At 38.2% G+C, this 13,931-nt stretch overlaps 2 protein-coding genes across 2 annotated transcripts in view; one reads left to right on the top strand and one right to left on the bottom strand.

The window, feature by feature from the left end:
• Window positions 1-10,441, top strand: KDELR3 (KDEL endoplasmic reticulum protein retention receptor 3). Its single transcript, XM_081956947.1, has 5 exons — window positions 1-551; window positions 6,930-7,030; window positions 8,718-8,876; window positions 9,027-9,279; window positions 9,988-10,441. The coding sequence occupies exons 1-5, from the start codon at window positions 461-463 to the stop codon at window positions 10,026-10,028; spliced, it is 645 nt and encodes a 214-aa protein (XP_081813073.1). The 5' UTR covers window positions 1-460; the 3' UTR covers window positions 10,029-10,441.
• DDX17 (DEAD-box helicase 17) overlaps window positions 10,442-13,931 on the bottom strand; it is a 21,082-nt gene continuing 17,592 nt past the window's right edge. Inside the window, exon 13 of the mRNA XM_081956946.1 lies at window positions 10,442-13,251. Within this exon, the coding sequence (XP_081813072.1) occupies window positions 12,737-13,251 (515 nt within the window). The 3' untranslated portion in view covers window positions 10,442-12,736. The remainder of the gene's footprint in view (window positions 13,252-13,931) is intronic.

Raw genomic sequence — 13,931 nt, forward strand, 5'->3', positions numbered from 1 at the left:
TTAGCTAACTTGGCTTAGCGGCTGCTCCCGCCTCCCTCCGCCATCCTCTCTGTACAAACATCATCTGTGCCACGTCACCCAATGTCTGCACTGAGGCTGTTCCTCTAATGTTCTTCCATTACTTGGTTGAGAGGAGCTGATCAGTTTCAGAGAAGGCAGAAACTTCCTAGAGAAGAAGTGTAAAAGGAATTTATTTTGGTCTGTGCAAAGTACAACCAAGTTTTAATTTCAAACTTCCATGCACAGTATTTCTGAAGATTTCTGCTGTGAGAGAGTTCTTCACCTAGAAACAGGCATATCCAAAGGAATTTAATGAAAAGGGATCATTAAGCAGGAAGCTGACAAAGAGGAGGAGCAGCACTTTTTCCCAAGTTTTGAGAGTGGAGAATCGGCATCTTTCATTTCAATTTACATTAACTTGCTTTTCTTCAGATTCCTGTAGGGACATTCTTGGTCCATCATGAATGTATTTCGGATCCTTGGAGATGTCTCTCATCTCTTAGCTATGATCATTTTGATAGTGAAAATCTGGAGATCAAAGTCATGTTCTGGTAGGTGGCATTATTATTATTATTATTATTATTATTATTATTATTATTATTATTATTATTATTATTATTATTATTTCTCTTCTCTATCTTGCTGAAACTGGTGACAAAGCCATATAGATTGGCAGGCCAGCCAGAAATTTGTTCCTTGAACACAACTGGACCACAGTGTCAGATTTTGGGATTTAGCTTTAGGCTGCTGGGGTCACATTCATCCTAGATGTGTAGCACAATGTTATAATAAAGTATAGAGGAATAAATATGGAATATGGGATAGAAATCAGAAAGTGAGTTATTCAGCTCAGCAGCACTTTATAATTCCTTGAACCAAACTAAATTTCTTCCTATCCCAATCTAGATAGAAGTTTTCATTGCAGTGGAGATGGTGGCAAGAAAACAAATTTAATCCAATTTATAGAGGAATAGGAAACTTTAGACTTAGTCAAGAGCCTTTGCAGGCTAAGGCAAACCATGGTATCCCTTTTGTCTACCAGTGTTAGGGCCAGAACCAACAGGAGGAGCAGCTCACAAAGTTGTGCTCCAACATGTTTAACAGCAGCAGGCAAGCCAAGAGAATTCAAGGGAGGCAGAAGAGCTCCCCACCTGCCCACTTTTCTGAAAGTCTTGCCCTCATCCCCTGGACTCCACAGTGCTTGCAACTTGAGGCATAAATCTTACTACCATAGCAGCACACACTTTTTTTGACATTTGGTGGTGAGCCGAGATTGCAGTTTTTATATTTTTTGACAAACTATCTTAAGTTTAGATAGCAACCATAAAGGCTTTTAATTATAATCCATTTTAACAATATCATCTTTATTAATCTAGATAAAAAGTGTTAAATTTCAGACACTAAAGCCTAAAATGTATTCTTGAAAAAAGTTTCTAAGACTCCAACTTCATACCAGTTACTTAACATCCTTGGATTTCTTCTCATCTGTTACATCCTATGCCACAAACAGTATTTCCTAGAGACCTAGAAAAAAACTTTCTATGCCCAGCTTCCTGTTTGCAAGCCCATCCCACTCTATCACACCAGTCTCCTTCCTGATTCTGAGAATGAAATATGTTTAGAAGTGGTGCTGCAAAGTTATATAATGCAAACATTGTAGTTTCTGATGTTGATGTGTACCCATCTGATAACAAATACTACAGGAGGTTAAATAAGCAGAGACTACTATTTCTCAGTTCATACATTATAGTTGTCCCCATAGAATCACCATTGTTGAAAAAAAATTGCACTGATAAATAGGAATATTCATCTTTAATTTCTTCCAAGTAAAGGCCATCCCTATGAAACTTAGAATGTTTGCAGCTGCAGTATTATTCCAGATTCATGTATCAGCAGTAACCAATTTCCACCAATATCCATGCAGTTCAATTTCTTTTCTAATTGTCTGTCTCCCTCATCCTCTACCCTTCCCAAGCTTTTGTTTGATGGATTTCAGAAATTAAATGTAGTATTGAAGTGATGAATTTTTAGTCTTTTGTAACATCCCCACCCCGACATTGGATGGCAAAGATGGACCAGGTGTGATGTTTCTCAGAGTTCAATAAGTAGATTGTCTGTGCTGTCAAAGACCCAGAGGTAAAACGTGACACATTTTCTCTTTAAAATACAATGGTACATACGAGCTTGGGTTAAGCGATAGTATTCCTCTTGTTTTTATATTTCCCTGTTGCCCACTCAATCCCCCATCCAAGTGTCTTCCTTTAATTTTTTTTAAGTTTAGGTAAGGCCTTCACAGTTGTGTTTGAAGCAAAACAATGGGAAAGAAAACCAATTAAGAACCAAATAGGTCTTGAATGTGTGTGTGTGTGTGTGTGTGTGTGTGTGTGTGTGTGTTGTGTCATATATATATATATATGCTGGTCTTGTTGTATTCGGGTCTTTTCCCATGTAAGATTGAGATTGTCTTGGCAACGTTTCGGCGAGGTCTCACTCGCCATCTTGCAAGCCCATCCCACTCCATCCCAAGACCAGCATACCTACACTTGTGAAAATCTACGAAAACACACACACACAAACACACATATAGAGAGAGATAGAATCATGTGACATCTTAACGTATAACAGATTGCTTGTAGACCTTAGCTGTACAATAAGTTGATCTTGAACATTTCTAAGAACTTTTTTTTAATGTTCTAGCTCTGTGTTTTCAAACTTTGAGACTTTTAAGATGTGTGAACTTCAATTCCCCAGTGGCTAGGATGGGAAAACACTGTTCTAGCTCATAAAATGATTGTTTCTCAGGGATTGAGTCTATTCTTTTCTATTTTCTACAATAGGTTGCTTTCTTTTCCTGTTTTTGCTTATATTGTTATTTGTAATCATTTTATGCCAGTGCTTTTCTGAAGCTACCAGCCAATTTCAAATTGTTCCCAAAAAGAGAATCTACTCATAGTAATAAAAAGGCAAAAGCACCTTTTCCCCGAAGCATTCCAGAATCTCTTTTCCTCTTTGTGCTGAACATTTTATGAAGAATATCCAGTGTTAAAAAAATAGGGGTGGAGTTAGATCCACTAATGAATAAAGCCAGATGTAATGTAGTGCAGTGGTGGGCAACCTTTTTTTTCAACTGAGCCAAATCTCGCCAAAAACACGATTGAAATTTATTTTGAGAGCCACATTTTTAAAACCGAAAATACATAGGATGGTACGCTGTTTTTAGTTTCAATAAGTTTTTATTGAGAATATTCTGCATGCAAGTATCCACATAGGTCGGGAGGATACAAATAACACAACTAATAAAACAAAAACTTTAGAACGATATTATTTATCGATAACGTTAAATTCCGTAAAATTTGCCTTACAATGTAGAGAAAATTACATCCTGACATTGACTGACAAAGTCACAACCACTAATGTGAACATTGGCCTTGCATTTCCTTGGATAGTTTGAGTAAGTCAGGTTTGTATGTTGTTTTTAATTTCATCTCTCTCTCCCACTTTCTTTCTTTTTTTCTTTTTCTTTCTCTCTCTCTCTCTGGCTCTTTGTCTCTCTCTCCCTCCCTCCCCCATCTCTGTCACTCTGTGTGTGTGTGTCTGTCTGTCTCTCACTCACTCTGTGTGTGTGTGTGTCTGTCTCTGTCTCTCCCTGTCTCTCTCCCCTCCCTTCCTCTCTCTGTCACTCTGTGTATGTGGGTGTGTCTGTCTCTCACTCATTCACTTAATCACTCACTCTGTGTGTGTCTCTCTGTCTGTCTATCTTTCTCTCCCTCCCTCCCGCTCTCTGTCTCTCTCTGTCTGTCTGTGTGTGTCTGTCTGTCTGTCAGTCTCTCTCTGATTCCCTCCCTCACTCCCTCTCTCTGTCTGTCTGTCTCACTCACACACACACACACACACACACACACTGTGGTCACCTTGTTGAGTGTTCCAATCACATTTGAAACACTCAACAACTGGCCTGCATTTATGGTATTTTGCAGCATTCTGCATTCTACTGCAGAATGCTGCAAAATACCATAAATGCAGGCCAGTTGTTGAGTGTTTCAAATGTGATTGGAACACTCAACAAGGTGACCACAGTGTGTGTGTGTGTGAGTGAGACAGACAGAGACTTCGGAGGGAAGCTTACAACCCGGAGCAGGAGCAAAGCCCCTTTCCCAACTGGCCCTTCCTCCCTCGGAACGCTTCGGAGGGAAGCTTCTGCAAAAGCCCAGGCGCGCGCCTGTTTTCCACGGTGTAGAGCAGCGGCAAGATTCTGCGCGGCGAGCGATGATTCCGGGGGCCATCCGGGAAGATGAGGAACGCGAGGGGGGACCCTGCCCCCCCACTGATGGCCTCCGGAATCATCGCTCGCCGCTGCTCCACGCCGTGGAAAACAGGCGTGCGGGCACAGCTCAGAAAATTACAGCCTCGGAGACTTTGTAACGGCGGAAACTTGTTGTCACTCGCCCGGGCTTTTGCAGAAGCTTCCCTCCGAAGCCCGAGAGGAGGGAGGGGAGCGGGCGCCCGGCACACAGAAGAGCCGCATTAAAGGGTGTAAAGAGCCGCATGTGGCTCGCGAGCCGCGGGTTGCCCACCACTGTGCTAGTGTTCTTTCCAGCTCTCTCTTCACCTCTCTTACACACACAAATAAATGCACAAGAGAAGTGCTTGCCACATAAATGGGCTAATGGAACTGCAACATTCTGATGCTGATATTGTTGACAATTGTCCAGGAGAACGATAGATGTATATGCTCAACTCAGCTATATACATACATTTAGAAACTGATTTAACTGTTATTGAATTTAGTGTGGCTTACTCCAAAGTAAGTGTCCTTTATGTTCTAAGCTTTTCCTCCAGAGGGATTGGATAAATGGGTGATGGAGAGAAATTAATGAGACTTTCCATTAATTTTATAGTGAACATCTATGGAGATTCTCAGTCATCCAGGTCAGGGTTGTCCCAAAGGTGCTTTTTCAAGCAGCAACTGGATTTGTTTTTCTTTGAAGACGTTTTGCTTCTTCAAAGAAAACCAGATACATCTTTGAAGAAAAACAAGAAAGTTCAGTTGCCTCTTGAAAAAACACCTTTGGCACATTCAGAATGAATAGTAAAGCAATCCTGTGGGCCTCAGTTGGGCCGAGACTAAAAATTATAGGCACAATTTTAAGGTATATTTTCTAATGGATACCGAAGTGCTGTATCCCCTTGTACAATTTGATTGCAATCCACCGAAACAAGATGAAAATGATGTAAGCGATTGGGAGGGGATTGCAACCAATGTTCAAATGTTTTTCATCAGCCCCAGAGTGACACTGTGAGAAATGTAGAAAAAATAGAACCTGTCAGCCACTTGAATGATTGAATTACAATGTCTGAAAATTTTGTCTTCAACTTGCTGATTCATCCATCCACGCTTTTTCTCTTTTATAAATAGTATTGGGTTTTGGAAATAACAAATGTACAAGATTTTGGATACTGGAATTATCCAATGATTCCCTCCTCAGACAGAATAGAAGCATTTGACATTTTGGGTGCATTTATATGTAAATGAGAGCTGGAGAGGTACATACAGAAAAGAGCCACTCTATATTGAAAATCAAGGATCCCTCTTTATTCCTTCCTCCTTACAATTGCAGACTATTCTATTGTGACAAAAGACCATATGCAGATCCTGTATGTTGGATAAACATTAACTTTTAAATTATCTTGATGCAGTTCCTACCCTCCCAAAATAAGGCGGAGTGGTTCAATTATTTCAACATGTAGTATATGCAGTATAACTGCTTTTGAAAACTTCCCAGAAATCATTGCTTCAAAGCAAGACTAAAAGATTAACTTTCTCAACTCTTACTAGACCATTCCTCTGTCTTTAAAAAAGATTGCTAGTACAAGTCTGTACAAGTAGGAACTGGCTAAGCGTTACTGAGATTTTGGGGGACAATCACTAGTCTTAATAGCTTCTACTTGGACTTCTAATAAAAAGGAGATGATTCTAATATTTACTTTCAGCTACTTTAATTCATTTGTATCAAGTTTTGATGTTACTGCCTTTAGGTAGACATTAGTCTTAAGTTTTTAAATAAATTATTTTAGTATTTTTAGTATTTTTATACTTATACTGTATCTATGTAGAAAATATCTTTAAACTAGAGATGGGCTGTTGGTTTGAGCTCCAAGCTTGGCAATTTGGTTGCAAATGTTTCATCACTATTCAAGGAGATCTCGTCAGTGCGCTTTGACTCAAAACAACTCAAAATGCTCTGACGATGTTTCCTCGAATAGTGACAAAATGCTTGCAACCAAATTGCTAAGCTCGGAGCTCAAACCAACAGCCTAACTATCAACCCGAGCTACTAATACATTTAAACACATTTAAACTAAAGCTCCACAAATACACACACACAATATTCCACACAGTTATTTATAAAAACCATTTGAACAAATGAAAAATACCGTTTTTTAAAGCAGGGCTGCCAGAGGAGTTTGAAGTTTTGTTACCCCAGAAGAAAATGCTACGGTAGTTCTAGGTTATAAAGAAAAGTTTCCTCTGAATTCTAAAGGCCTTAACAATAAGCTTCTGAAGCTTGCAAGAGCTTTTCCTAATGTCATGTGTTCATTCAACCAGAACAGCTTTTGTTTTTTGTTTTTTTAGGTTTGTTTTATAGGAACACACTTTTGCAATTGCAACCATTAGACAAAATAGAATAATGTGTGAACCTGGGAGGAATGGGCTGGTCTACTCAACTGCCTGAATGTCCAGTACTGTCTCTTTCCATGACAGAAGCTGGTACTTTGATCTCAGACGATTCTCTTGGGCCGTTGTGGCATCAGGTATCAGTTGCTGCCTCCCACAGCCAACTAAGTAATCTGCATCTTTAGGATTAAAGCCTCAAACAGCCTTTCGTTGGTTTCTTTTATCTTTGTTGTTCATATCTCCTGATGTGCAGGTATTTCTGGAAAGAGTCAGATCCTCTTTGCACTTGTTTTCACAAGCCGTTACCTTGACCTCTTCACAACCTTCATCTCCTTTTACAATACCATCATGAAGGTAAGGAAAGGGGGGGGGGGGAGCTAGTTGATTCATTCACTGAGTGATTCAGATGTTTTAAGTCATGCAATTATTTAAGTGTAGCCCATTTTGAGCAAGGGATAGCTAAGTAATTCCCCCTCCCACTTCCAAATTAAGACACTGTAATTTTAGATTATTCATCTACAGGTAGTCCTTGATTTACAATAGTTCATTTAGTGACAATTCAAAGTTACAATGGCATTTTAAAAAGTGACTGACACTTTTTCATACTTACGACTGTTGCAGCATCCCCAAGGTCATATGATCAAAATTCAGATGCTTGGCAACTGACTTGTATTTATGATAGTTGCAGGGTCCTGGAGTCATGTGATCGTTTTTTGTAACTTTCTGACAGAGTCAATGGTTGAGCCAGATTCATTTTTACTAACTTAACAACTGCAATTAAACTATTAAGCCCCCAGGCAGCAAAGGCTCAGTAGCATAGATATTTTTGCTTTCTCCAGCTGTTTGTATCCCATCCCAGTAAGATTAAAATTGGGAAGCTGCAAGTTATTTCTACTTTCCTACTGCCAAATTTACCAGCTGAACCTTCCCTCAAGCTTCCAAAAGTTCAGATATGCTAAAAGTCCCCATATTCTTCTAACTTCTCTACAAACTTATAAAACTCACAAAATACACTGAAATGCTTTCCTGCATGAATAGACATATAAAAAGACCAAAAAGAAGATAAGCTTCATATTCAGGAAGGAAGCAGCTAGTGTGATGCAGGAATTCCCATTTCCATGGCAATAATGAAAGAGAAGCAAGGTTTGCCTTTCTCTTAGCAGTGCTGATTAAGCCACCCGTATCCCAGGACTAATCTTCACTGATATTTTTAAAAATGCTACTTTCCTCCCATCCCATTGCATGATGGCATGAAGGCAGACATAAATATTAAGGGACTTTGGGCTGGATACAATACAGAATTAAAACTATAGCTTACTATGAAATAACCATTAAGTAGTACTAGCATTTAATGGCCAACTCATAACTGGAATGGCATTCCTGTTATGAAGTACGAAGGATGGACAAGAGAGAGATGGACACATTTGAAAAGTGTTGGGAGGCTGTTTATTCAATAGCCATGAAAACCAGCTATTTAGTATTGGAAAATACCAAGCCAAACTGGAAATAAGAATCAAGAAACAAAAACATACTTCAAATCTACATGCATTTTAAGGACCGATCCATCTCTGAAAAAGATACTATTCAATCCACTGCTGAGCAAGGTAGATAGAAGCTCAAGAAAATACATGAGATGCATAGCTGGGGTACTGCAATTTACATAGATGTACCTGACATAATTAGGTAATACCTGTATAGCAGCACTTGCTTCCATGCTTATAAAGCTTTGCTCCACTTGCTTGACATTTAGAAAACCTATAGAAAGTTATTTCTTTTAACTTGTTAAATAATTTTAAGTAAAGGTGGGGAAAGCTAGTTACTCTGTGGTATCATAATGAAGTCAAGTAGGAACTTCAAGATTAACTTACTTTATTGGGCCCAAAAGCTTTCTGGAACTGCAGCTCACTTCATCAGATGTTAAATCTTGGGGATTCTACCAGTCTGTGTCCAATTAGTACCTATCACTGACCAATTATGAAAAACTGCCCGTGAACAGGGAAGATCTAAGAAATAGCATTCAATGATTTCTATTTCTCTGTAGGTTATCTTCTTACTTTGTGCCTATTTTACTGTGTACCTGATATATGGAAAATTTCGGAAAACCTTTGACATTGAACAGGATTCTTTCCGTCTTGAGTTCCTTTTGGTTCCTGTCACAGGTCTCTCATTTTTAGAAAACTACAAATTCACTCCTTTAGAGGTAAGGTATTTGTTTCTGCTTAAGTACAATGATGTCCATATTTTCGTGATCGCAGCTTTCTGAAACCACTTATTAAATAGCTTTTGCATATTTGTAACCTTTTGTGTCAATGTTTTGGATATTTATTTTGGATTTACTGTTCTTCCTCAGATACTATGGACTTTCTCAATTTATCTAGAATCAGTGGCTATCCTTCCACAACTTTTTATGATTAGCAAAACAGGTGAAGCTGAGACAATCACAACACATTACCTTTTCTTCTTGGGCCTTTATCGTGCGCTTTATCTTGCCAACTGGATCTGGCGTTATTACACAGAAAGCTTCTTTGATCAAATTGCTGTTGTTTCTGGAGTAGTACAGACAATCTTCTATTGTGACTTTTTTTATCTCTATATCACCAAAGGTAAGGATCACCAAAAGATTAACAAAAAATGGATTATGACATGCTATCTACTGTGGCATGGGTCAGTTTTGGGTTATTTCTTGGATTATAAGCAATTTAAAAGGACAGGGTTCTAGAATTCCTAGACCAACTTTGGACAGAATTCCTGACTTGGGAGAACATTGTCAAAACCTGTTTCAGCTGGGCCTAAGTGAACACACAGCAGGCTCTGCTTCCAAATTTGTATAGCTCTTCCCCCCAAAAGCTTCCTTTGAGACAGCTGTCAATCACAGTAATTTTGTTTTCAATTATTTGAATATGTTTTATGAGGGAAGTCAGAGTTTGTGAATCTAGCAGCTTTCCCATCACCTTACTTGTACTTTTACATTCATAACTTTTAATAAAAAATAATGCACATGCAGGATTTTGGAATATCCATAACCATGTCTTATAAATCACAAGCAGAAATAAAAAGTATAGTAACTTCTAATTATATTGTGTTGTCCCTCACCCCAATCTTTGCATTCTAGGATTGCTAGATATTACTGACTTTGAGTAGTAAGGTGAAAAAACAATTTATATTGGCATACTTTGTATAGAAATCAATGTACTTTCTTGTGCTAAAGACACCATTAAATGTTCTTTGTAAATGTTCTTTCCATAAAAATATGGAAACTTAAAGGCCATTGCTTTCTACTATTGGGCTATTTTTCCCTCCTCTTCTTTTAGTACTAAAAGGGAAGAAGCTGAGTCTCCCAATGCCTATTTGAAGATGTGCACAACAGAAGAAAGCAGATGAAGGATTCAGGATTCAAGACACTATTTCATGTCACTATTTGAATTCAGAGTATATGCCTTTTTCTATACATTTCGATTAGAGAACATGACTGCACCACAGGGGCCGTGGTCTAAGTAACTAACATTTCAGAACTTAATTATTTAGCATAGGTGATGATTCATCTGCAGTATTTTTGCAAAGAAGCGCTCCTTCAAAACTAAAGAAACCAGATTAAGATTTAGCCATTGTATCCTCTATAATGGTTATATCCATTTCTAAAAAGTTCAAGCCAAATTTCAAATGATTATAAAGACTAAAACAGCTGTGACCTAACACTTTCAATGTTCCCTCAAGGGATTAGAGAATATTCAATTGTATTTTTAAATAAAAAACAAGATTTCTGAATTTTATTGACAACAGTGTTTTTATTCATACCTACAAAAGAAAACAAGATGGTATCAAAAGGACAATTTACAAACTAATAGTAACATAGCTTTTTTAATATACTGTGCCTGAACATCACAGAGCTATGAATCTCTCTTTTCAAGTCTTTATTCACAGAACAGGAATGTGTTCAAATACCAGTATTGGGGGGGAAGGGGGGAACTGGGAGGGGGGGGAACTGCAGGGTTTTAAGAGTCTGTATCTTTTAACTAAACAAAGCCTACACAATGACTTTTGTAAAAGGGAATATAGGTTGGATATTGGTATATTTACTGAGCAAATAATGAATATTACCAATTGGCCAGATTTTAAAACTGATAAGTGGAAACAAGCTGTACATGCCAGAATTAAATTATTTATTAATGTTCAGTCTGAGCACACCACATACCAAGCTGTAACTATATTCAAGCCACAGTATAGCACTGCAAGGCCCTAATACAATTTTATATTGGTAAAGATGAAGACCCTTTAAAGACAACGGGGAAGAATTTATTCTGCCCCCCCCTCCTCTAGGCCTGTAGATTTATTTCTGCATGAACAGCAGCTCCATGATGTTTTGATTAAGAAAGGAAATACAAATCAGGCAGTGTTCAGTAAATGAATGTTCATTTCTAATATTTTCAAGAAGATAACTGCCAAATATATATCTCAATGATGATTATGGAAACCAAACTGAGAAAGAGGATTTTAACTAGCAAGCCTTTATTGTACAAGGTCTGTACCAACAACCTACCTGTATGATGTGCGCAGACACACAAGTGGTTATTATTTTCCAGCCTGCTCTTATTGAGAAACACGTACTTAAATCCCATTTTTTAAGCCAAGCCCACATTGCTATAAATAACTCCATTGTTCTAACAACCTGTTTCCCAAAACTGGAAAAAGAAAAGAAAAAAGAAAAACCCCATGGATTCTGTCTCTTAGGACAGAAGAGATTTTCCTCCCATGTTTATCTGGACATAACAGGTGAAACCAACTATTATTAACTTTCTCCTGCTAGTTACAAGACAGAAACTTTAATATTTGAATAATCCCATCCCACCCTCCCCCACTCCCCAACTTTAAACCTTTTTCAGACTAGGGAAAAAACAAGAATGAATGAAAGCATTTGCTAAAGTTCTCTCTTCCTAAAATCTAGGGTGCTACCTACCTGTAAAAGCTGAGTATAAGAGCCAGCTGAAGAAACTCACTCATAAAGCCATTGGAAAGCCTAGTCAGATGTGGATATAAATGCAGCTTCAAGACATATTAGCTATCTCCTCACCATCCCTTTAAGAGATTTTAAGATTTTGTTCAGCTTAAAATAAATCTGAAAAATGGAACATTTTTGCTTAATGCAATGCAGTGGAATCTCACACATGTCCAGTGAGGAATCTTGATACCAGGTAAATGGATCAGAAGATAAACACCAAGGAACTGTATAGATTCCCCATGTTTATAGATATATATACATTTTGTTATAAGTACAACTTTAACCCCCGAGTTGAAATGATGGGGCAGATGTCATTTGTGATATCTTGGGTGAAATCTAAGAGCCATAGAAAAATCCAATAAAAATAAAGTGTAGTAATTCTGTGATTACATCGAAGGTGAAAATGCATTGCAACAGAAAAGAACATTAATCTCCAACACTTACATCCCTTATGCATAGGGCTGGTAAGGCATTCAGGAGCTGCAGAAATGCTAGCTAAACTCAAAATTATTTTTACATTTTGTAAATGTTTGAAAGAATAAGAGTCAAACCAAAGGAATTATCTTCCCAAATTCTCCTATGCCAAATCCAAAGCCTCATTTCATTAGCTGTAGAAAACCTAAGTCTCAATATCAGTAAGTAAAAATCACACACCATATTTAATATTCTTTTAAAAGGAGGTACTCCTTAGCACCATCTTTTTTGATGTTTATATTACAGAGAAGTCCTCTCCACAGCAATTTTTCATACACAAGCCTCAGACACAATAACAGCTGGACTGGGACAAACCTGCCTTGTAGATCTTTCTTTTTTGAGACAGAAAATTTCAGATTACATAATGGAAGGCCATAAGGAAATTAGTTTTCCAGTCGATACTACTTTTTAAAAAGAAAATCAGTTATGTGTACCAGGATCATTTTTGTGGGCACAATTTAAATGGTAAACTCTAAAGCTAACCTGCATTAAGAAAAACATCTCTATGGAGATGGGACTGAGAAGGGAAGAGACAGAAAAAGTGAGAAAGGGTTGCAAATCTTGACTGATAACCACTAAATGAAGTGGCTTCATTTGCGTGAAGGAGGAGGTGGGGGTGGGGGTGGAGGATACTGATAGCTGGCAGTCTGCCCCATATAGCCCATCACACTGGTGCCAGGAGGCTGAGGAAACTGTTGCGACATGAGAGGCTGTGGCTGCTGGCCTGAACGGCCCATCCCTGCATATTGCTGTTGGCTGGTGCTTTGTGAGTTTCTCCCAGCATTAGCAGTGCTGGCTCCCCCATACCCAGCAGCACCATATTCTGTCCCATAACCACTTGTTCCATAAGCTGCAGTTCCATAGGCTCCCTGGGCATAACCATATTGGCTTTGCTGTGCCCCAAATGCAGAAGTTGCATTTCCGTAAGCACTGCCATAGGCTTTGTTGGCTCCATTGGCAAAACTGTCAGTGCGATCACGGTCTCGGAAATTACTTGAGTCTCTTCGGCCATCCTTAACTCCCCGGAGCCTTCGCTCACACTCCTCCTGGTACATCAAATTAGGATTGTTGGATGAATTGCTTGTACGGTAACGAGAACGACCACCTGGTAAGACATGCATACATACAGACCTGAATTTAGTAATTTACACTGAATATTTTCAACACAACAACTATACATGTTTACTAGTTCATCATGAAGGCCTTGTGTAACTTAATAGGGTTTTTCTTTTCTATTTTGATAATACACTCCCAACTGTTTTATTTTAAAAACACAGGCAAAAAATTGAAAATCATTTTTACTTTACTGTTAATGAAAGCTGTCATTTCCTATTCCTATTGAAAGCCTACTTTGTTAACCTTATTCTGGCATGATAAAGAGTGAATAAGGTGAGCTATTACTGGCTACAAAAATAACTTGTGAAGATTTATTATTTATCTTTACAGTTTTTGATATAATTTTAAATCAGATTATCCAAGAACAGATAAAAAATGTGTAATAGCAGCAACAACAGGCAAGTTAACCTGACGTGCAAGTTGTTTCGGGTTCAAATATAATGATTAATTAAAGCTGTAGATTTATTCACACTAAAGGTAAAAAGTAAATGACTCCCTGCAGATTTTACTCCGCTAATGGTTTCTGACTATAAGGGGGAGGTGTTCATCTCCCTTTCAATGGTCATTGAGTCAGCACTGTCCAAAGACATTTCCGTGGTTGTGTGGCCAGCATGACATCACGGAATGCTGTTATTCATATTAGAGCCCACTTTAATTATTAAAAAAGTT

This window comes from Natrix helvetica (assembly GCF_964273705.1).
Source record: "Natrix helvetica genome assembly, chromosome: 6".
Taxonomy (NCBI): Eukaryota; Metazoa; Chordata; class Lepidosauria; order Squamata; family Natricidae; genus Natrix; species Natrix helvetica.